Consider the following 24,893-nt stretch of genomic DNA (forward strand, 5'->3'; position numbering starts at 1 on the left):
TCTCTTCTCAGAGATTATATCGTGCACCTTTTGCAGATGATGTTGACAAGGGCTTCTGTTCACTCTGCTGAACAATCAGCTGAAACATCTGTGTCTGACCTGCATTATGAATTGCAAATTACTTTTTCCACACTAACACCCATAAAATTGCAGTGCTTATTTGCCTCTATTTGCTGCTAATTACTGGAGGAGTTTTATGTAAATCTTTAAGTTAATTGTTCACAGTTTCAAACCCTTTAATATCCTATTCACTGGAACTTAACTAATAATTGCATACATATCTTTCAGGGCTAGCAAAGTTGGTCTTTACCTTTTGGAAAAAATGTGTTTTGGGCAGGGCTATTTCCTTATCTGGTTTTTAACATGATGGGCCTGAGCTTTCTTTGTCTCCTGTGTTATAAAATGTGCATCAGCTGGTAGCAGACAGCTTGGGATTCGTTCACAAAACCATCTGTGATAATTGTCGTCCTCACTATAAATTACTGCAATGTATATGTGTGTATTTCATATCGAGATGACATATTTAAAATTGGAACACTAAGTGCACACGATACAGCTTACCTGTCTCTTCCCCCACGACTCCCCTCTTGACTGATACAGTGGCTACTTTGAAGTTTACAAGATGACTGACATTTAGAAATTTGAGATTTTCATCTTTTTTAATAACATTTGAATCCTTCTATTTGTCATAGCTAGGAACTTTGATCTTGGTGTCATATGCAGGACTGATTTCCATAGGGGAAAATGTTCAAGGGAGGATCTGCAAGTCTTTAGTTGTTGCTTATTTTTGCTGCCCTGGGAACTCAATGTACAGCTAGATTAGTATTGAATTAGAATCACTGCTCCTAATTAGCTACTTAAACCTCCTCCCCATCCCTTCTGTGTCCTGCTTATTTTTCTCCTCTGCATCTTAGATCTTGTCCTTTTGATTTCGGGGTGGGTTGGGGGGGGGGTGTAGTTTTGTTTGGTTTTTTTTTTAAGGACTAAATAATTTGGGACAGAGGGCTACTACTTACTAGATTCCTTTTCAGTGGTTGACCTTTAGGTTTTTCAACAATATAGACTAGCATTAATTGTATGGCAGAGTTCTTCATCTAGTAGTTATTACTGTAAATGCATTTACACAAACATCTTCTGCAAGAAATAGCTGATACATGTGCCTGTTCTGCTAACACACACACACAAAACATAGGATACAATTTTTCTCAGGGGATAATTTGTTTTGAGTTCTTTGGTACTGCTTACCTGAGTGAAATTGTTAATGCATTTTTGTTTTTTCAGGTTCAGGTCCTTACTGGGCAATTTAGAAAAATAGCTTGTATGGAAGAGAATATGGTACCTTCAGGCTTTTTGCAAAAGCTTAAAATGTTTTTCTATTCTCTTTGCACGGTCCAGGGACAGCCTCCCAGTGGAAGCTGGGAATGCGGAAAGAATTGGCTTGTGGTTGCTGCCAGATCAGAGCCAGCTGAGTGGCCTCTGCCAGCAGTTTGCACAAAGTCGGTTGGCTGTTATCTGTGTTTTTTAGGAAGGCTTTTGCCACATCTGGGAGCAATTCCCTGACTGGCTGCTGGGAGTGTGCACTATTTGCTATTGGCTGGCAGTGATGTCATAGCCTTGTGTGAGTCTGTCTCTCTTTTTTTTTTTTTCTTCTCTATTATCTGGGTGCCAAGAGATAATACTTGTCCTGTTTGTACAGTTAGACACTGTATTTGCAATTTCAATTAATATTGTTGGGTAGAACCATTTAGTCTTCTACCATACAAGGCAACACAGGAGCTTCAGGACTGTTAAATGATCTTCAGCAAAGTGCATTGTTGCCTTTCAGCACAGAACTGAGGCAGTGAATGAAAATCCACAGAAGCAGATTCTTGTTGATTTCTTATGTACAAAATGAACTGATTTCAGGACCTGTTTCTTCTCTTCACAGACTGTATATACCCTCATTCTTCTGCTGATAGACTGAATTATCACACAGGAGAAAATAGAGAGCTGTGCATGAAATCTGACCCAAAGTGAAGAGGATATTAACACAATATTGTATCTTCTTCCATAATGTTTAGAGCTTATAAAGAGAGCTTATAAAGAAGGGAGGCGGGATCACTGAAAACATGCCTAAGCTTTAAGGTATCTGAACGAGTTACTAGGGAAGGATCTGAGTCCTAGTATAGGAGAATTAAATTCCTCTAAGGGGCAGCTGGGGCTGGAGTGCTAGGATCTCTGTGAGAAAGAGATGGGGAAGATGCAAACAGGGTAACATGAAGGATGGGGGACTTGAAGAAAAAATGAAAGAATGAGTATGAGTGCTGAATGAGAAAGCTTCAAAGCTCTATGATCTTATCATCTTCTCTTTGCTAAAGTAATGTTGGGTGGTTCTGGTCTGATATGTACAAGAATTCTCAAATTAGATTTAATCCAAGTTTGAATTGAAAGATGCTGTCCTGTTTCTAACTGTGATCAGCACCACGTGGAGGAAGGGCCTGTAAGGAAATCTTGCTTCCTTAGTCATGTGGCAGAACTACTTGCTATCATTTGCAGAAGCATGGGTACACTCAACCCAGGTCTCTGCATTGCTCTGGTGTACACAGGTACCTGTTTTTAGCTGGGGTGAGGAATGTGTAAGCTCTCAGAAAAAGTCACCAACCTGCTGAAAAAATCTGGAAGGGTGAGACATGGAAATAGGATTGCAGATCCTTTTTTTCCCTCCCGTTCTTACTCCACATGTTCTCCAAGAGGCAGGTAATCCTGTGTTAAAGAGAACTTGCTGCAAAGTGTCAGTCAGTGAAACTGAATTTGTTTCACAACGAGCCTGATATACTGTGCCATAAGCAAACACCTGAGATGCTTAACAGAATGTGAGAGTAATCTGAGAGATTATATTTCATGAAGATACAGTATCTTCTCTAAATGATAGAAGGTGGCAGATGATAAAATCACAGATAGAATTGACAATTTTATTTTGGAAGCCAGTCTGCATCTGTCTCTGAACACTAAAGAAGGTCACCCTTTACCTGGCAGCCACAGATTTCTTAAAGTTGTTCCTTTTAGCCTGTTACAGCTTCTGATTTCCAGGCTATATAAGCTTGATCCTGTATTCTCTGAGTATCTATGGTCCATGGTTGGAGCAAACTCCAAACAAATGTACTGTGCTTTTCAGCAGGAAAAAAGGAGGAAGCCTAATCTACCCAGCATAGACAATTTCTTGTCACTAAAATAAACATCACATTCCTGATAGGCTTTTGCAGGCCTTCTAGCAATGTGGAGTCCTGTTCGCCTTTGACAGAATTCCTGGTGGAATAAAGGGCCTCATCAGTAAGTCCTTTTGTACACATGGTCCTTTGGGAGCAGCCTTCGTGTGGATAATGGGCCATGTCTCTGAAGCTTTGACTTGGGATTTGAGATGTATGTGACTTTATAGGAAATAATTACTTTCAACTTGTAGATGAATGTGGCTGTTCTGAAGTTGCTGTCAAAAATACAAATGGCTCTTTTGGGTATTTCTTTAGTTACTGTTATCAGTCCCTCAGCTGAGAGAATTACCAAGAGCTGCTGCTGCTCTCAGTAACAGTGAGAATTTAAATATTGTAGTTTTCATGCTGATAGACTAATAAATATTTAGCCAGATGAGAATATGAGAGCAGAGTGTACCAATGTTTGCTCTTTCCCCTTCCCAGACTGGTCCTTGTTGTCTGGTGTCTTCAGCCGTGAATGTTGAACAGACTGATTCCTTGAGCTGGCTTAATGCCTGTGTGAGTTTGTTAAGATGTCTGCTGAGTGCTGAGCGCTATAAAAGGCAGTCCTTGCCATAATTAAGTGAAAAGCATAAGCAAATGTGGTGAAGAGGAGAAAAAGGGAAATCAAGCTACAGAGAGGTGAAACAATTGATTCGAGGACTCACTGAAGATCAGTAGCAATAATGGGAAGAAAACAGGGCTCTCCTGGCACTGTAAACAGTCACTGGCCTGGTGTCACTGTTTGGTTCTGACTGGGGAGCTTAAGTTTTGCTTACATTTGAGAGCCCAGACCATATTCCCACTAATTGCTCTTCCATTACTTGAATTTGCTTACAACATGCAGAATGGACTGATGTGAAGTTTGCTTTTATGCCTGTACTAGGGCTTCAGATTGGAAGTCAAGTTGCTGAAGTGAGCAGTGTTGACACAGACACTGAACTGAACACTTATTTCTGTAAATGAGTTCCAAGATAACTGTTTCTTAGCAGATGCCTAGCAATGCTGGGTAACCTTCTCTAGCGCAGAAGGAAACATGCACTTTTTGTCAGCATGAATAGGCTGCATGTTTTGTTTTACCGCAGCATAGAGCTGCTAACTTGCGCAGCGCACCGTTGTTTGTACTGTCATGAATTGGGAGTGGCTGTGTGGGAATCAGTGGGGATATCAGAAGAACATAAGATTCTTTTCTAACATGCCAGGGTTGATATGCTTTCTCCACTTCCTGGGAAAGATTTAGTAGCAAGTGTGATGGTAGGACGTCAGCTGAAAAAACAAACAGCGTTTAGTATGATGGAATGAACTGAATCAACAGTTGCAATTAGTTCCACACTTATTTATTAACTTCCTCCATGTGCACCACACAGAAGACATCCACGTTTCACATTGAAATGCAGTTCTTGGGGGTGGAACCCAGCAGCTGTTTTACAGCTCACAGGCATGCTCTTGAACAGCACACAGTACCAACACAGTGCAAGTAAAGAAATGGATTAAAATGCTACTGCCAGTCAAAACTGCAGGGGAAGCTTGATGGGTGAAATACAATTATCAGGGCTGGCTTCTGGCCAGGAAGCGGGGGTTAACACTACTTTTCTCGTGGAAACGCAGTGAGAAGTCTATAATGTGGCAGTCCAATAGTGCATTATCTTCTCCATTCAAAGTAATATAATATTGGAGCATTTTATTCCTACCATAGCTTGTCAAAGAAAAGTAAATAAATTGTCAACAATTTATCTTAAAGCTGATAGGATACTTAATGATTTACAGAGTGTCACTCGTTGTTGGAAGAAATGAGGAACTCCTAGCTAGCACGGCAAAGCAGGGAGCAGCAATTCTGTATGCACACACATGTAGCCAGGGCAGTGACATGTGAATTCTGTCAACAAGTGTACACCCCCACAGAATTCTTCCTCTTCTGCAGGTCAAACCCTCATCAAATTGAAGGCATTTTGTGAGGTGCCTGGAAAGAGGTGGGGCTGCTAACTCACTACAAAGCTCCAGCTGAGTCCAGTATTCCATTGTGTTAGGTGTTATCCTACCTTTCTGATCCTTTTGATGTTTGGGAAAAATCAGCTAGACAGTGCAGTCTTAATAATCTTGCTGCATGTGCCATCTTCTGCAGATTTTCTTTTCCAGCACAATAGATGTTTTTCTAATGCTCTTTTGTGGTGTTTTTGGTAATTTGGTCTGCAGCCATCCATTTATATTCTAATGCACTTGAACACAGAGATCTCTAAGTCAAGAATGAAAGCTTTGATGAAGGATGAGTGTTCCACTTGTAACCAGACATAGATCTGGACAGTCTGTGTCCTGTTTTAACAACATCATTGCTTCAAGCTGTCTTGCTTAAATTTCTGAAGTCAGGTCCTCTTGCAGGAGCTCCCAGGTCCTGGTTATCGTAAGAGTAAGATCATGTTAGGCAACCAATTTAAACTGTTACACTCTTGGGTTTGTTTGTTTGTTTGTTTGTTTATTATTCCTCAGGGGCAAAATTTCACCCCAAAGGATGTGGCTAAATTACAGTAAGTGTACTTTGTGTGGAAATGCTTGAGCCAGGCTGCAACTAGCAGTACAGCCAGCGCAGCATGTATCTTAACTTGAGAAGGTAGACATGAGAAGTTCTGCACTGGCCACTGTGTTATCCTGGCTGTTGTGCTTATGTTTTACTACTTGAAATCTGAAAGACCTTTATCTAGGATTAACAAGCTACTTGGAAACAGGAGATATTGTTAGTATCTTTTCTTGAGTTCGAATGTATCTTGAGTTCACTATATCTGGTAGTGAACTGATTCAAGTTTAAAGTGGTATATTTCCTGAATGCAGCTGAAAGATTAGTATGGGTAATTTCTGCAGCCCTTTTCCCTTTATAATGGTAATGGCATAGTCTGAGGCTGTTTGTGACTCTAATCCTACTGAAAGTCAATAAGAAGCAGGTACCCAGTGCTTTATCCATCAGGAAATCACAGCCCAGGGGCAATATTCACAAAGGAGTTGCTTTGCTGCAGTGGATTTTGCTTCTGCTCAGCAGCACTCCCAAGATGATCTGCAACCTCGATCAGTATGGTGGCCTTGCCTTCATAATGGGTTCTGCATTGCCAAGACTTCTTCCTTCAGGAGCAGGGAAATACTAAAGAACAAATATCCTGAAATATGGAAAGGATTTGTCTTGTTGGCTCATCTCTCTTTTTGCGTCAAGCTCATCTTTGAGACAGGTGTTGCCATCAGCAGAAAGGCTTAAAGAAGGAACATTTTTTCCTGCTTTCAAATAACTTGGGCCAGGTGCTTGTTTGCATAGCTTGATACAACTTAGAATGTGAAGGGTGAGGGGATGTATAGATCTTGCCTACACCCACTTTCTCTTTTTTCTTTTTCTTTTCTTCTTTTTATCCCTTGGTTTGATTTTGTTAGTTAAAACACTAGTGCAGAGATTCCTCAGGGGATGAGCCGGGCTCAGAGACATTCTTGCATCTCCATAATGCCAACATGCTTTCTAAACATCTCCCATTAACTTCCCCACCTGAAAGAAAGAAACCCTAATTATCAAGTTATTAGGAAAGCTCCTGTTATTTTTCCCTTCAGTGTTTCCTCTGTTGCTCTTGCTTTGGTGATAAGAGTGTGAATAATGCAGCTGACTCCATGTGATGCTGGAGAACTGTTTTGTCTTCAGGCAGTTCCTTTTTGACAGTCTGTGTGTGTTTGCCTTCTCATATTTGTGGTATATGCTCTTAGGAGTAGTATACTGCATCCTGAACACCAGTCCCCTCCTATCCTGTTCCATCTCCTTCTCCATCCCCTTCTTTAACAGCTAGCATCTCTCTGATGATTATATTAGAATTAGTCCTTGATAAATTAACCCATTATAGTTGGAATCTCTTATATAGGGATAGTTCTTCCACAGGTAATAATAGAGGGAAGCTGAGACCTTGTTGCCTCTTAGTGAAACATAATAATCTATGTCATTATTTGAGCATTTATTTAATTAAAGACCTTATAATCATATTGTTTAAAGAGGCTCGACAAAGTGATTAGATGGCTCAGGAGATTGGTAATAGGATATAAACCTTTTCACCTCTAGGTCACTAGTTCAAGTCTAACTTCTGTTGGTAGTGGCCAGAAAGTGTTGTGTGTGGTCAGTGGACTGTTGAAATACATGAATTGTTTTTAGCTTCCTTTCTGATTGGGTGGGTTTCCCCCCCCCATTTTGCAAAAACATTCAGAATATAGGAAGGAAAGTATGGAACTAGATTAGGATGTGCAAAGTCTGAATTTGCTTTCAGGACTGCTGTAGACCTCCTTTGTGAGGCTAAGTTGCTTTATTTTGTCTTGATTTGTTCTCAGTACAGTGGTATTGGCAGTGCTGCCTCCCTGCCTTTTTCTTGATCCTGTTTGTCTGAAGTGCAGGCAGTTCCTGGTGGGGTTTGTCTGCATAGGATGCCCAGCTTAATGGGGGACTAATTTTTGTACAGTCATTTAAAATACTAACCAAGTCTTTCAGCTGGTGGAATTCTGTTTTCATTTTGGGCAAAACTTCTCATGTTGGTCATCTGCCTTCCTGGTTTGAATAGTAGAGGACTGGAATCTCTTTCTCCACCGTTACGCTTTTTGATAAAAAATAACCACTTAATCTAGCAGGTGAAGTTGAACTAGAACTGGAACTGCTAATTGGGAATCACCACATTCTGTTTGCAGAGATAAATTAAAAGGAATCTTGGATCAGTGCATGTTGTTTGTTTTTTCTGTAGTGATGCTTTACCCAGTGTATGGTTCTTCTACCCTAGGATTTAAGTTGCATTTAGGCATGTTAATTATTTTAATCTCAGTTGTGCAAAATTGGTAGTATCCTGCCTTTCTGGGTTAGGAAACTGAGGCACAAATGTTGATTTTCTTATAAAAGATTTACTGAATCATTGGTAGAGAAGGGACCTGCTCTGTCTGGTTCCTGGGTGTACACTTCAGCCAGGAGCTTTTTCTAGCACTAGTAAGATTTAAAAAAAAAAAAAAAGAATGTGGAAAAACAGTTTCACCTAGGTGTACAAAAGGATCCTTTAACACAAAGCATCTCTGGGTTTTGGTTTTTTTTGGTTTTTTTGTTGTTTTGGTTTTTTTTAAATACAGGAAAGTAGGTACTAGCCTGGTAAATAAGTGGATAGAATCAGATCTTAGTTAAATGTGAGATCCTCTGTGAATCAGTATATTACAATGAGCTACAAACCAGGAGGGTGGGGGTAGGAAGAGAGACTCATTCTTCTTTCTCTTGTCTATTTATCTTTTGATTAAAGATGTCACACTAGGCATACTGAATGGAGATGGTCTTTCTGTCCTGAATTTACTGGAAGTAAGATTGAGTATAGTAAGCCTCTTGTGTGCCATGACCATGCCTGTGATCCATTATCCAGGAGCATCCCTGTTAATGATTGAGGATGTTGATAGGAAATAGAAATAATACGCGCTGGCGTTAGTTGTTATATGAAGAATTTACACCCTGCCTTGTAATGGGACTGGAATATATAATAATTCCCAAATGCACTAGGCTGTATGTAGATGCTTGGTGTTTGTAATGAGAAGATTGATTGTTGCAGCGTATCTTCAATTACCTATTTCCATGTGAGTGCTGTGTGTTAGGTGCTCTGCAGCCTTTCCTTCTACCCTTGTTGACAGGTTGCCAGGCACCTTCAGCTTCCATGAATGTAAATGTCAGTGTCAGAGGAGTTTTGAAGGTGATAGTTACAACAGTGTAGTTTTATAAAAGTTTTCAGGTCATTATGAATTACAGAAGAGTGCACACTGCATATCCTGGTTTTCATGGCATGATTGGAAAAAGACTTTTCCTATCTGCAGCTCTGCCTTCAGGGAACATTAAGAGACAAAATGGGCATAAGAGACACAAGTATGATGAACATTGGGAATCTGGTCCTCCTCCTAAAGTATATGGCTCTTGAGATTCGGTGGATTTTGGTTTTAATTCAGACTCTTAATAGAGATGGCGGCAACTCTGAAATTTGGTGATTGGTCCAGACCAGATTGTGAATTTTTGGGGGTTTTGAAGGTCTTTGTATAAGAAGTTATACCATGTTTGGGCTGTCATACTGTCAAGTTTCAGCTTGTGCATTTTATTTTTGTCATGGCAAAACCAGACTGAGAGTGCAGTCTTACAATGTGCGTGCGTTTTGCAAGGAATGCTGACAACTTGCATGCTTAGGCAGCTCAGAGAATGCTGTAATGACAAGTCACAAGAAAAAGTGCAATCCCTGCCTGGTATGCTTGTTTGTTCTGAGATGAGAAAAATTTTGTGGTGCTTGCAGGAATTTTGTGCATATCCTAACTGATGATGTTTTCATGTTGAGATTGAATGTAACCTGATTTTATGAAAGTTTGGCAAGAATCCATGCAACTAGACACTAAGCGTTTCCTTTCCTCTAGTTTCCCTTAGATCTCTCAGAGTATTTAGCAAAGCAGTGGCTGAACACCTTATGTCAGAGTGGAGAAACCTGTACAAGTGTATGTAATTCTCTTCTTTCTGTTGACAGCTGGTCCTGGCTGAAAGCTCCCACTCTGACACAGGCTCCCAGTGCACCGAGAGCCACACAGACCTTCCGCCACCCATTGAGAGAACAGGCGGCATTGGAGACTCCCGGCCTCCATCATTCCAGTAAGAGCAAGTTGTCTTTTTTTTTTTTTTTTATTTTAAACTAAAAAATGCAATTTCTGTCTGTTTCTTCCGCACATTTCTCCCTGCTGCTGCAAACCAGCTATTTATTGTTATTGTTAGAAAAATAATACACTTACTAGAGCTGAGGAATTAAAAGGGAGATGGGAAGAAAAAAACCCCATCATTGTTAGACTGAAATATGTATCCTATATATCTCATTTTGAAACCCCCTGTGGAAGAGTTAAGTAGTGAGGGAACCCAAAACGCTTTTTGTAGTGTACAGATGACAACTTTTTATTACTGTGTTATGTATAATTATGTAGTATGCAGAGCCAGCAGAACATTGATATCAAGAGCAAAAATTTACATAAGGAATAGTGCCTCCTCCATGTGCATACAGAGGCTAGCAGCTTGAACTGCATATAGCCAGGCTGGGAGTCATCTGATTTAATGGTAGCCTTGTTATTTCCTGTTATATGTGCAGAGCCAATGTATATCCTTAGAAGACCTTCATTTTCAGGGAGGCCCTCTGAATTTACACAAGGAGGATTTAAAGCAGGACCTGGTTCTAGCTGTGATCTTAGTATATGTTTGGAGAAGGAAACGTGGTCTTGATTTGCCTGGTGTCATGTGTTGCCATTGCTTTCTGGGATGTCTATTGCCTGGAAGAGCCCTTAGTGTTGTGTAGTCTTTTACAGGTAAATGCCTTCTAGAGGGGACAAGAAATCTTGGGAAATACTAACCCTGCCTGACACTGTGTGTCTTGCAAGGGCTTTGCTGCCCTCGTGTGTTCATGAATTGCTTTATGTTGACTGGGAGAGGCCTGTATGGGTGCAGTCACGTGGCCTGCAAGTATAACTAGTTCTTTGTCTTCCTGACCTATACCTACATGTAATAGCTGCAAGGTCAAACTTTATTTAAAAAAATGATTACATCGTAAGTTAGGCACAAGTCTGTGTTTGTGGAATCACTCGCTGATAATATCTGTATGTACACAGACCGATGAAATTTAAGCTGTGCTCTGCTGATGCACCTGCTGTCTTCCATAGTATTCTAAAAATCTTGTCTGTATCTTCATGCTGTCAGTCAGCACAGTGCTGCAAGTGATGGTGTCTTCATATTACAAAGCAAATGTGGGAATCCTCAAAGGGGTAAAGTACGCAGGTCATGCTGAGTCAGGAGTAGCAACATGGGAGGTCGTGCTTTCTGGCTTGTGTTCTCATTCCTAGATAAACCACCTTCCTTCTTTCTCTCTCCCCCACTGCTTTCTTCTTTCTTGTTTTAACCTGCAGTAGAGAATCTGGCTTGCAGGGAGGTCTTCTGGACTAAAACTTGTTCTCCCTTAATGCCTTTGTTGGTTCTTCTCTTCACAATTGAATGTCTTAACATTTTGCAGTGTTTTTTGCTGTTGTGTTTTATTTTTTCAATCCAGAAGAGAGCCTAATGATGACCTAAGTTTATTTCCACAACACAGGGCAGAGTATCTCACTCCGTTGTTCTGCATGAAGCCCTTAATTCTGTTTCGCTATTAGAATTTCATTTTAAAACACACCCACTCTAGGATTAAAGATTCCAAGTGATAAAGAATCCACTGTATTTTGAAATTACTTGTTTCTCTTAGATACACTAAGTTGAGCTGCTCAAGTCTTTCATTGTAAAGTGTGGCTTCCAGAACTTGAATTATGACTGTAGTTCTCTTCTGATCACTTACAATTCTCCAGCAATTTTTGAAAATGATGTTTTCTTGGGATTTTGGTGTGGTGATTCTGCAATAGTGTGTTCGGTGCCATTTCTGCATACTGTCTCCTTGAATAGTATTTCCATTTAAGAGATCAGTAATGCAACCCTGTAACTTTCACAACTGTAACTTCAGTATTGCTGTATACTCACATGTTACCACCCGTTATGTAAGTGTGATTTACCTTCTTGGTTTCTAAATCCCTGAGATTTTTTTTAATGCTAATCAAACTACGAGAGATCTGTCATCTCCTGTCTTCCTTCTTCAGTGTTGGTTGGGGCCTTATTTATATAAGAAGCCCCAACTGAGCTAGGTGTTTTATAATTGTACAAACAGAAATGTTGCTGGGCAACAAAGAATACAAGAAATAGGTGAAGCAGACAGGTCAGCAGGCAATACCATCCAAGGGAATGAGATCCTTATCAGAGGTGGTGATCTCAACTAGCTGCCTGACAGCATTGGTATTTTGCTTCATCATTGATTAAATCCAAAGAAAATTTACTTTTTCCCTTCCTGATGAGGGTTCTGAAGTTCATCCTGTATTTCATGCTCCACTGCTTCTGTTTAGTGGTTGCCAAATCCACGTTCATCGGAATGGGTGAGGCGGCTCCTGGTTTAGTCGTGGAGGTGCGTGAGCGAGTTGAGAATAGTGACCTCTGAGCTACCTTTTTTACACAGCTCTTGGGTATGTGCACTGAAAATGGAATTGAATTTAATTGGCTCGGCAATGAGAGAGGAAACAAGCCAGCTGTGAGGTTCCTTTGCACCCTTTGTTAGGGTGTAAACCACCTTTTGTAGGCGGGTCTAGCCTAGGAAGCGATTTAGGGGGAAGTATCGGCAGCAGTCAGTAGATGGTGCTGCTGAGGTGCCTGAGAGCCTCGCGGGGTGACCTTAGGAAACTGTCACCCTCTTTCCTTTTTCAGTTGTACTGGACTGAAACAAGAAATGCAAAAGTACTTGTGACAACACTTAAATACATACTTGCATTTTGGTAGCTTCATTAGGGCGTAAAATGTGCAGTCAAACGTTTTCTTGAATAACAACCTCAGTTTCCTAATTTGTGTGGTGGGCATGTCAGTACATTTCATTAATGCAAAGAGAGTGTGTGGGTGTGCAGACGGCTTTTCAGCAGTCCTCTTAAATGTAACACTACTTAGATGTGCTTGCACATATACCAGTTCTGGGTCCAGCTCCATAGAAGCCCATGGGACTGGTTGGTTAGCTCGTTGGTAGTTTAATTCCCTCTGTAAAATGCGCATGGTAGTGTACTCCGGCCTCATGGAATTCTAGGAGAAATACATTAATGACTCTGATGCTTTGGTGTAAGTATAATGATGACCATTATGCACTCTGTGTGCATAAGTAGGACATGTCAGGCATAAATAACAGGTGCAAAGGGCAGATGTGAATTGGGACTCCTTTTTAAATGGGTGGTATTTATGGGACAGAGAGGAGGAGTATGACCAGTAACTTTCTAAGGGAAATCTTTCATAGCAGAGCATTAGCCCACGTCAGATCATGCACTAATATATTTTCAGGAGCTTTAGATCAGTTTCCACAATTTAGTCATTAAAATAAGCTGTGGCCTTTGCCAGCGCTCCAAGAGGCTTTTCTTATTTCCTTCCATGTGAGCGCTTCACGGTAGCTTATTAAATGTAAGAATAGCAGAGATACATAAACCAGATTGAGCCTGAGGGGAAAACTAAATAGCTAAGCTGGTTCTGTTCAGCAGGGGAAAAAAAAGCATCTCCATCTTCCCCTTTGCTCCAGCCAACTCTACTTTAACATGACTGATTTTTTTTCCTCAGCAGAGATCTTGAAACGGATGATGGCAAATAAGTGGTCTTACATATTCAGTGTTATGTATTACAGCCACTGCTCTTGGTTAGCCAACTTGACTTGTCTGTTGGAATTAGAAGTGAAAGCCAGTCTGGTTTATATGACCTGAGAAATAGCCCTTCCTCAGTGCTTGGAAGTTCAAGAGTATGGAGCTGTCATTGCTGTTTGTTTAGATTCATCCAAGAAAGTGGCCCTAAACCATGGGGACAAATTCTCTGCTGCCTCTTTGAAACCTTTTGTTCTGGCTAATTGTAGTAGCAAGAAAGTGACTCTCAGTAGAGCCCTCACAACAACAGAGTGGAAGAAATCTAGCCACTGACATTGTCATCAAGATCTTCCTGCTTTTTGCTCAAAGCTCACTTGCTTGTAATGGTCCTGCACTGAGACTTAGTAGATTAATGTTGTACTGGCATACCTGTGTAGCTTTCAAACAGTTGAGAACATGAGGAAAGGACCTGGGGTCTATTTGTACATTTCACAGACATGCACTTAATTATTTTGAGCTTTGCTGTGACTTGCAAGACTTCAACCTTCAAGGCCAGTGCTCTATATTAAAAGTGGCCACAGTAAGCTATAGCTTCTGCCCTTTGGCTGTCAGCATGCCGCATATCTAGCTTGGGTTATTGTCAGGAAAACAAACCTGTTCAGGGTGAACAAGTACTTAAGGAATTGAGCTGAAACACTGGGTTTGGTTTAAAAAAATATATATTGGGATATTGTAGAAAAGGCAACTCAATTCACAGGCTTGAGAATAAGCCTCTGATAGAGCTTGTTGTCTGTTTGCATTACCAGAGGAGCTCATACATACTTGTATGTATTTCTTGGATCTGTGGTCTTCGGAATGATCATGGCAGGGTTTGAGAGATGCATAGGAACTTGGGGTGTTTTGGAGGCCGAGATGAGTGTTTAGGGTCAACAAGTTTTGTTCTTGCAAAACCCAATGTTACCTGTTTGTTCTTGTGTTAGGCAGGTATGCTGCAAATTTGTGATATTAAAGCTATCATGATAGGACTGTGCTGAAATCCCATTTCCTTTGCAAGTGTGTTAGCAGCTAAAGCTGTCTTGTAGTTAGTTGTCATCTCAGCACATGCTAAAATGATCTCTTTTCTTAGCCCATCAGTAGGCTTTTTTTCCTGTAGAAATTTCATGCAACAGTCTTGTGGCAGCTTCTTGTGCAAATAGCGCTGTGTCTCAGGGCATTGATATTGAACTGTCTTTTCACCCTTCAGGTAGTTTTGGGGTGAACGGAGCAGTCTGGGGGAACTTGCAGTGCTGCAGCAAGACTGCAGCTAATCTGTGTAATAGTTCTCTGGCTTCTAAACCAACGTGCTCACAACTGCAACTGTTTTTATCAAAAAGAAAAAAAGAGATGACTCCGCTGTTTCTTCCTATTTGTTCTCTAACAGCCCAAATGCTGCCAGCAGCCGGGATGGCCTGGACAATGAAACAGGAACAGAGTCAGTTATTAGCCACCGGCGAGACAGACATCGACGGAGAAATAGAGAAGGGCATGAGGATGGTGAGTCCTATTTCATTTTTCCCCTTTTTCATTTAAAAAGAACAATTTTTTTTATAATCTTTCAGAGCAACAACTACTTTTGCATGAATACTGCAGAAGAAGTGTGTCTGCATTCTTGCGTGCTTTCAGGGACTATTATTATTTTAATGGAATAATTTGATAATTGCTTTGAAACTCTTTGAAGCTCGGTGTTTTCTAAGAGGTCTGGACAACCTACAGTAAAGTGGCAGAGAGATTCATTTTGATGATATACAGAACTTTCTGTAGTATTAGAAGATGATTAGCTTGGAGAGGAATAATGACACCCAATGCTGAGCTCTATACTGTCATGGCTAGGCTGCCTCCATTATTCAAGTTTGCTCAGTTAAAGGTAGAACACATCTGTATGATGTGTTGGGAGTTTGCAGTGTAGACAGTTTGAGAGTCTTAGTATTTTAACATTGCAAGATCTGAGCCAAAATCCTCTGAAATAATTTCTGTTGATTTCTCTAGGCTTGGATCAGCAGTAGTGTTTTATGCTGGTATAACTACAGCACATTGGCTCTGAAGATCTTTTTTTATACATAAATACACCCAAAGTACACGTATAAAGTACAAAACTTCATCTCTTGCCTCTAGTCTGTACATCAAAGTAAGCTTGTTTTTTTCATTTGTTGCCAGACAAGAATTTCCAGGCTTAATTAAGAATTAATAGGTGCCACCCATTGAGTTTAAAACGGTCCAGAATATGGAATACTTGGGTCCAAGAGATGCCATCACAGGCTTTATTCACAGCTCCACCCACTAAAGTATTTGCCTCCAGTTAGAAAACCAGAAGTCATATATATACTGTGGGTTAGAAGCAGGTGTCTTCCTGTTCATTTAACCATTCGAACTTGTAACTGACTCAGAGTGAATGAAAATTACTTAGTGGGTGGAGCAGAGAGCTGTCTTTGCATGATCCTGACTGCACATTCCTTTGGGAAATCACAGAAAGGGGCAGAATCTTCTAATAGTGTTGTATTAAAAACTTGTTACAGGAAGAATGTTAAAAGGTGATTTGTTTTTAACATTAGTTTAAACTAGTGCCAATGCATGTTTTGCCATGGACGTTTGTGGCAAAAGAGCTGGTTGTTGAATGGCTGGTCTAGGACCATAGTCTAGGTTGCTCATATGGTAATGTTCGAGCACAGGAGTTTCTGCCTTCTGGTGGTCTGAAACTAGTTCATACTTTTCCCTTTAGATAGAAATAGGATAAAATGTCCTCCTTCTCCTGTCAGTCTAAGCTGTGCTCAGGCAAGAACATGTCACTCAGTAATGCAAACGACCTGTTCTCAAAACAATTTAGGTCTCCTACCTGAAGCAGGCTATATGTATGAGCAAGATGTCAGTTTTGTTAACGTGCATAAAGCAAGGACAACTGCTGTATCATTTTGGTCTTATGAAATATATTATTTCATGTCCATAGTGTTCCTGTGGTCATAATAATATTTTATTTAAAAAAACCAAACCCACCAGTGTGTTATTTTCAGTTGAAAGCATGTCTCCAAAATGCACAGTTCAGCACTATATCCTGAACTGCCACTTAAAAAGATTAGAAGTGAAATACCCTTGTCCTGGAGAAGGATTTTAAGGCCTCTTTGTAACAACGGTCACACATTAGCAGAGTCATTCTTTTCTTGAGTCTTCATGTCTTCTTTGTCTGGAGCACGGCTGGATGTAAAATGGGGGAACAGTCATAGGAATAGGGGGACAAGGGTGGAGGAAAGGCAGCAAGGTTGTGACACCTGGTATACAGCTATTTCAGGGGCAGAACCTGTGTGCTCACTTGACATTACGAAATAGTGGTAAATCTTCCTTTCCCTGCAGAAAGAAGGAAATGCAGTTAGAGTGTTTGATCTTGTGCTGTAGAGACTTGTTTAAATAATAGCAAAATTACAGCTCTAGTAGTTCACAGAGAGGCAGGATGAGGGATCTTCATTGGAGTGCTGCATTACTCATAGGTTTGTTCCATAGGTGGTATTATACAGAGGAGCCAAGACTTACTTACAGTACTGCCAGCTCACCAAGCTGTACAATAACATGTACTGCGTAGTGTTTGTAACTGTTTGAGCTCATTATTGGTATAAAGTGAACGACAAAGAATTACCCACCCTGACAATGAGGATATCCCTGGATACTCTGCAAAGGGGAAGAAGTACTCGTTCCACAAGAAAAAATGAACACTGTATTATAGCCTTCATTTCAAACAAGGTGAAGTGAGAAAAGGTGCTAACGAGCCATTTGGGAACTGCATAGATGTAGACACATTGAGCTAAAACTTGTACAGGTCAAGAAAGCTTATTCCACTGATCCCCGATCACTGTGGAATTGAGAGGTTCAACAGAATGAGGTTCTCATTCTGACTTGGGAAAACCCCGGGGCAGGGACAAGAAGGGAAGTAAAACAAAGATCTGTTGGGAATGTAGGTAAAATGAAAATATCCCAAAGTAAATGTAAGAGAAAGGCAGAATTCTAACTGTGAGCTGTGCAGAAAAATCTCTCTCCTGTCAGCCTGGTGTTTAGGGACCACTACTGTTTTCAGAGCATGACAGACGCTTCCTTTTAAGTTAGCCACTAATTTTCACTTAAATGCCCTCCAGCCCCCCACTGCACAGCTCCATCATGAGTAATGAGAATTTCGTCTTAATCTCCCAAATGGATTTAAGTTTTATCTTTCATAAAGATTAAAATAATACTCAGTAATGAGCTATGTAGGTACCATTAGTTGTATGCAACCTTTTATTCCGACCCACGAACCTATCTTTGTTGCCCAGCAGTATACATAGCAGTGGAGTCCTTAAAGCATAATCTTCCCTGTCTTTCTTAAACCACAGGTTTTAATTCATAAAAAGACCAGTTTAATGCTGAAACAAAAAAAAAGGTCTTGCACAGACCAATTATTTGGAGTAATGGTATGAGAAAGGGGTAAGAATGAGTGGGCAGAAAGCTGAAGGGTTAAGCATTTTTGTGTGTCTGTGCATGAGGACAGTGTATGAATTAAAAAATGTTTATTGCCGACTTGTTTCCTCTTTGTTTTGCAGTGACAGCTATTCAAAATGCTCACAGGGCAAAGTATTATATGGAGAGCTCAGAACAGACAGATGGTTTGCTCTGAAAAGCTAATAGTGGAAATATCTGAGACAAAAGCTGGCACGGAAAACGGGCATGGGAAAAAGGGAGTTTTTCTCTCTAGCTGCTGTTGATATTGGGGGGGGAGGGAAAGTATTAGAACTCCTTAAAGAGTTAAAACAGTTTCTTTGTCATTTCTGTCCTAATCTCCATTTTAATTTGCACAAATTGTTTCCTACTTGTACAACAGACTGGAAAACTTTGTCAGATAGTTCAGTCTGACAGCCTGTGCTTGAACTGCAACAGGTTTCTTACAGAGGCATTCAGTTTTGTTTTGAAGAGTCTAGGTGATGGTAAACTAACCAGATTCTCTGATGGCTGATAATTAAAAGTATAGTATCATGGGCAGATTGTTCACAAATGCTAGCCTGTATGCTTTACTTCATTGTTGCAGGATTACTCATCATAGAAAAACTATTTCTGCTGAATTGCTAATGGGCAATTATAGACATACATACAGAGGCCATTATAAATATTGATGGCATACTGCAGCCAGAAGATGTGGGACACACCTGGTAATCTGACAAAGTTTTCACACCTCTTTCCATTGAAAATGCAAAAGGATTTTGCAGCAGAGAGGCTGTGATTTACTAGACGGGATTCACTCTGATAACAACACAGGCTAGGGTATTTGCAAGCGCTTCCACCCATTTCCCTTAAATTATGCTGCTCTTTTAAGTGCAGAGGCAATGAACAGCCGTGGGTGCTCCTGTGCTTGTATCTTCTCTGATTTCAAAAATATACCCACAAAGAGAATGTGATGGGCTGAGGAACATAATGAAACTCCCTCATTCATCAATGTGCATTTGAAGGTATGTGACATTTCAGATACAAGCACTAAGAAAATGATAAGGAAAACTGATCTGGAAAACTTAAAGTGCATTTATAATTTTCTTGGTGAAATGTCTGCCAGAGATAGGGAGAAAAATGAGAAGGGATGTAGTTTCAAAAGAATTATCACCCTGGATCCTACTATACTTAAGAGAGAGGAAGAACTTTGTTACTGGTTTTAATCTGTCCTATGCCAATGTCTAGAAGCCTTTGTCTGGTAGCACTGTACAGCTGATGACATCAGGGAACAGAAGTGACTCAGCTGGACAAATTCTGCCTAGCATTAGTTTTCCTTTTAAATGGAGAATGGGAGGAAGGCTAGCCAGAGGGGCAGTTATCAATGCATCTCTGATTTCCTTCCTTACCTACTGTAGATGTCCAAACACACATCAGCAGAGCCTGCTCCCAGCCTCATCAGCCGTGGAATGCTCTTGGTTTTGTTGTTGGCCCTTTCACCACTTAAGCGCCTGCTTAACTTTAAGGAAGTATGCTTAAATCCAATTGATTTTGGTCAACCTCAATTATGTAGTTAAAGTACGTGCTCAAATTCTGTGTTGAACTGAATGCCTGATAGGTGCTAGGGGAAGCTGCTTTCTGGTCTTTGCTCCTGGACCTGATTTACAGCTGTGTGAAGTCTAAGGAAAGCTTTACACTTATGTCGTTCCTCTGCCGGAGCTTTGGTTATTTGTGCACCAACCTGTTACCTGTAGCAAGAGCACTTCAGTAATCTTTAGTAGACCATTCTCTGCTATTGGGAACCGGAACGGTGTATGATGTTGTATATGCAAAGCACACACTTATTCTCATCCACAGATGCTCAGTAAAGCTGGGGAAACAATGAAGGATCAACAAGCAGAGATGTAATTTTTCTCCAGGAAATTGCCTAAGTTTAAATTTGCTGTATTATTCTCATGCTTCAAGCATGAGGTTTCACACCAAGAGTGCAAGTAGAAAGAGGTTTTTCTCTGATATTGCTGTTGTATTCTCAATGAGGTTAATAAAGTGAACTAGCTGAGAAAGATGAGCCCTGTGAGGTAAGTGTGGACAAAGTTACCTTCTCTGTGTGTGTGTATTTTAAGGTATAACGATGATTATATTGTGGAGGTTACACATACAGAGAAATGTTGGGGGTTTTTTTGGTTCTTGGGTTTTTGGTTTTTTTTTTTGAGAGGCTTTGTATCCAAAGAGGCTTTTGTATGAATTGAGGAATACGTCTTTTCCTGATCACCTTTCACACTAATTAGTAGCAAATCTGTCCCTGGCGTTAGCTTCATATAAAATTAGTCTGAAAGAGTTGAGCTGTCAGTATGTCAGAGCTCCACTTTCTCTCTTAAAGCAACAGAAGTCCCTGTTGCTTTGGAAAGTTGACAAAGTCCTATTAAGTGAAAGTAGAGTGAGGATCTTAATTAGAAATGTGGGAGGTCTGCCTGGCACATGTTCTTGGGACCCCTTGCTGTCTAGAACAAAGCTCCCATGTCAATTTCCTGAGGAGGAGTGGGAAAGGGGACTGTGGAAGCTCTAATTAGGGAGGTAATTAAGGGACAAGTTTTCTTTGGCATTGGAGGATGTTTTATAGCTACTGCTTTGTTTCTGACAAGTCTGCAGATGTCAAGTGTCGACACTAGTGTTTCAACACTGAGTTTGCTGTGGGGTGAACTTAACTATTGTGCAGCCAGCTGAAAAATGCCAGATAATGACCTGTGCTTTGAGAAGCTCTTAATGTGGGCACACTTGTAGATCCCCAGATGTTTGGAAAGAGGAGCGGTTGCAGATCTCCAGTCAATGCTGCAGTATATGTATTCTTTACCATAGTGTGTGCTAAGGAATCCAAACAAAAAGGGCTGGGACTACAAAAAAATCGCAATGGGAACTTTAACAGTGGTAGCTGAAAATACAGTTCTCAGTTATTGTTGCTTTTTAGAGACTCTGTCATGTATAAACAACTATGAGGTCGTTGGTGAGCCCCTGAAGTTTTGAAGTGACCAGATGGCCATGCATGGGATACTGGCAGTGTAGGACTGTGTGCCTGTGAGAGCAGGAACTTTGTTACTGATTGTCATCTGTCCTATGGCAATGTCTAGAAGCCTTTCTCTGGTAGCACTGTAGAGCGATTAGAGAGGCTGTTTAAGGGTTCCAAAGAACTTCAAACACAAGACAAGAAGTCAGGTTATAGGGATATAGCACGCAGATGGGTACAAGCATAAAGCAGGAATGGACAATGTAATACTCATCATTCTTCCCTACTTAGTAGCAGAGACTCTGACCCCTGCGCACAAGTGAGCTGCACAGATGGGGTTGCAAGTCTTCGTTGAAAAAGTGGTAACATATTTCCTGTTAATAATTGGTAAAGACTTTCTGCATTGGTGGGGATTGGAAGCTCTGTTGTTTTTTCTCTTAACTGGGAGCTTGGCTATGACTTCTTCCTGAGACACTCTCACCTTTGTTCTCTGCAGTGTCACGGAACCCTCTTTACAGCTTCCTTGAGCAGATGCTGCTCTACTCTTTTCCGCTTTCAAGGCTTATTTGATTTAGTACTTTGATGTGCTTTTGTCCTTCAGGCAGGGCCTACTCTGCTGTTGATGAAAGTCAAGGAGGACATATTTTAACCTCCTAGGCTATGCTTTATTCTAATCTCTGTGACACATTGAAAGGCTTTTGTCAGACAGTCGCAGTGAACTCTGTCATCCTCTAATGAAGAAAAAGGAGCAGGGGGTCAGCAGGGCAGAAAGTCCCTGGTTATTAGTGGGACAGGCATTGAACCAGAGCAGAGAATGATTCTTGTTTAGACTAAGGACTTGGATACCCAGGAGTATTTTCTGAATAAAACCCTTATAATGATGGTTTGTGAAAGTACTCACTCAATTATAATAATGGTTCCCGACCGCCACCCCCCAAACAATGTTGGCTAAATTAGAAAAACTTAGAAACGGGAATTTTAATTGGGTAGAGAGATTACAAAAACTTTATGGATTTGAATGCACATCTTAATTACACAGGAAACCTTTCGTGTGAATTCAAGGCTACCTGGTGCTGTTTGGGAGGTATAAAACTTTGTTAAAATTGAAGTGTATTTGCATACTGGTAAAGCCACTTTTATCTATTGGAGCAGTGTATAGGAGCTTTTCTATGAAAGAAGATCTAGTTCAAACAGGAAACGTGAAATTGAACCCATTTTTTCTGTGTAAAATTTAACAGAGAAGATATAGCTGGAAAAAGGAAAGGGAAAAAATGTAAACAGGAGGCATTATTAGTATAGTGAGCTCTTCTGATCTAGTATATAAACCAGGTGTATTTTAGTTGGAATATCTAGAAATATGGATGTTGATCTCAACTAACTAGTGCCTCTTCAGATCTGCAAAATGAGGCTAAAAGCCCTTCTCTTTACCTCACATCTGTTCACCCATTCCAGTTCCAGCTGAATCCAGCTGTGCACTGGCTTTTAGGGAAACAATGAAGTGAACCTTTTACAGTGCTCAAAGAACAATTCACTTCCATTTTTGGTTTATATTGAATGATATGAGAAAAGCCATAAATTGAAGTTTTAATTTATGCAGGTAGGCCAACACATTGCTAATCAGAAGCCTTTAAAAAGATATCTTTGTATAATAAATATATTAAAGTATTATAATAACATAATAATAATTGTAGGTTTAGATTTGATATAACCAAGTCACTACAGAAAAGTTAAGAGTTGAAGAGGGAGGGAAACTGCATTTAGATACGGGTTTTTTCTTTGTTGGGGTCTTTCCTTTGCATCTCTGTAGTGGGACCGAGTTTGGTTGCTTGGATGTGGCATACAGAAAAGAACTTAGAAACTGACACGGTGTTTCAAAAGGCACAGATTTAAGGTCCTTTTCCATCTCCTGTAACTCTGTAGTAGCAGTGTTTTGGCTGTTGCTTTGGCTGTTTGGAATGGGCTTAAAGGGGCCAACGAACTTCTGCTGATGTGGTATTCAGATCTGACTGCAGCGTTCCAGGTGCGGTCCTGCTGCAGGCAGCAAAATCACATGTCAGATTGAGTCACGGTAGACAGACAGAATACATACATTACTGCCATCATTCATCCATCTCAATTTGTCCGTGCCTTTCACTTTCTTTGTACCTAATACTTGTGAAGAATCCAAGGACCATGTAAAATACCATATAAATCTGTGTCCTGTCTTCTAAGCATTGTATGATGCCTGCTGCTGTAATCTGATTTCCCTGGCAGTGCTTTACACGTGAGGAATTTGCTTTCCTTCCCCACTGGAGGACAGGGATGGGACAAAGTTTTTGTTTGCTTATTCTTTCTGGTGGGTCTCCTGAACCTAACAGAATCCTAGACAGCCCTAAAACACATGCTTTGTGTTTTCTTTGTGTACTGGAAACATGATACTCCGCAACTCCAGATCCCATGCCAGTAGGACTGTCCTTTTTATTTTGTTTATTTTTAAGGACAGCCTTGCTTCCACTGGAATAATTTGTCCCAAGTCATTCCAGGAGTAGATGTAGCTTGCCCACTCCCCGAAGGCATTCATTCGCGGGGGAGGGTTTTGTTTCTGTGAGCGGTTTCCAGTCTCGATGGAAGAACTCTTAAGGTCGGTGCCCGCATGCAGCTGGGGTAACGCCGGAGCCCGCAGACGCGATCCCCACGGCCGCCTCCGGCCGCGGCGACCTCCCTTTGCGCGGGCTTGCGGAGCCTGAGGCCGCTGGCAGGAACCGCCTTCCGCGCCCGGCCCGGCGCTCCGGGGAGAGGGGAGCGGCCCGGCCCGGCCCTGCCCCGGGCGGAGGGGAACAAGGGGGTCCCGGAGCCGCCGCGGGGTCCCGGCGTGGCGGTGCCCGTCGGGCCGGCCCGCGGCGGGGTGGTGGCGCCTCAGGTGCCGGCCGGGGGCGGGGGCTTGGCGGCGGAGCGAGCAGGGAGCCGGGCCGCGGCCCCGCCGTGCCGTGCCGTGCCGTGCCGTGCCGTATCGCCCGCAGCTCCCTGCGCTGCGCGGGCAGCGGTGGGGACTGGAGAGGGACCGCTCCGGGGCGGCAGAAGACTGGGCTGACGCTGGCCGGCGGCGGGAGAAAGTGTTCTGATGGGGGAAAGATGAAAGCGTTTTCTGTATGGCTGAAAATGACCGTAGTCGGGGGGACAGACCAGGGGGAAAGAAGATTACTTCGACATTAGAGACGGTGAACTCTTCCAGGAGCGAAGGTACACTTTCAAAATCCTATTCCCTGTGAAGCATTAAAACTTCATAGAGACTTGTTAAAAAATACCGATTCATTCATACCCAAGTAATCCGTAATACTGGGACAGTCTCCGATCAGATGACAAAACCAACCTGGATGACGTTAGAGAACATTTACTTTTTAAAGAGCTCAGGTCAAAATCTTGAACAAATGTGATAAATCTGTTTTAAATTTAGCATTTGAGGTACTAGCATCTGCGGTAGCACAGCATCTGTGGTAACACCGCACAAGAATACTGAGACCATTGTAATATTAAACCTCGCTGCTGTTAATGACACTAAAAGCAAACACTAATTTACACAAATATCATTATCGTGCATTTATCCTAATTCCTTAGGCTTGTGAGGAACAACTGGCAAGAAAGGCTAATGAAAAAGTCTCAGTGGGAAGCTGAAAAAGGTTTATGACACAATTGTGCTATCGCTTGGAAGGATCATCTTTTAAAAAGTCCTATCTTAACAAATTAATGCTGTATTATATTTGTTTTGTGTTTGTCCTGAAGACCCAGTCAAAGAACGCGAAACTGTTTGTGAAGTGTTTGAATGGCTGAACCTTGAGAGCAGCTGAGCTATTGCAATCCTTATTGAATTGCACAGAAGCTGCAAATGTTCACAGTTTCTGAAGTTTTTGTCCTTCTGTAAGAAGTTAATAGTTCAACAAACACTGCTTCCGTGCTGCGCTATTGAAGTACACACTAGTAATGCCAGGGCATGTGGTTTGAGAAAG

At 41.3% G+C, this 24,893-nt stretch overlaps 1 protein-coding gene across 2 annotated transcripts in view; it reads left to right on the forward strand.

Annotated features, from left to right (window-relative positions):
* DVL1 (dishevelled segment polarity protein 1) overlaps positions 1–24,893 on the forward strand; it is a 96,917-nt gene that overhangs the window by 40,310 nt on the left and 31,714 nt on the right. For both annotated transcript variants that reach the window (XM_050909506.1, XM_050909507.1), the window contains exons 3-4: positions 9,755–9,876; positions 14,860–14,972. In XM_050909506.1, the coding sequence (XP_050765463.1) occupies positions 9,755–9,876; positions 14,860–14,972 (235 nt within the window). The remainder of the gene's footprint in view (positions 1–9,754; positions 9,877–14,859; positions 14,973–24,893) is intronic.

The sequence above is a fragment of the Gymnogyps californianus genome, chromosome 21 (genome assembly GCF_018139145.2).
Source record: "Gymnogyps californianus isolate 813 chromosome 21, ASM1813914v2, whole genome shotgun sequence".
Lineage (NCBI taxonomy): Eukaryota > Metazoa > Chordata > Aves > Accipitriformes > Cathartidae > Gymnogyps > Gymnogyps californianus.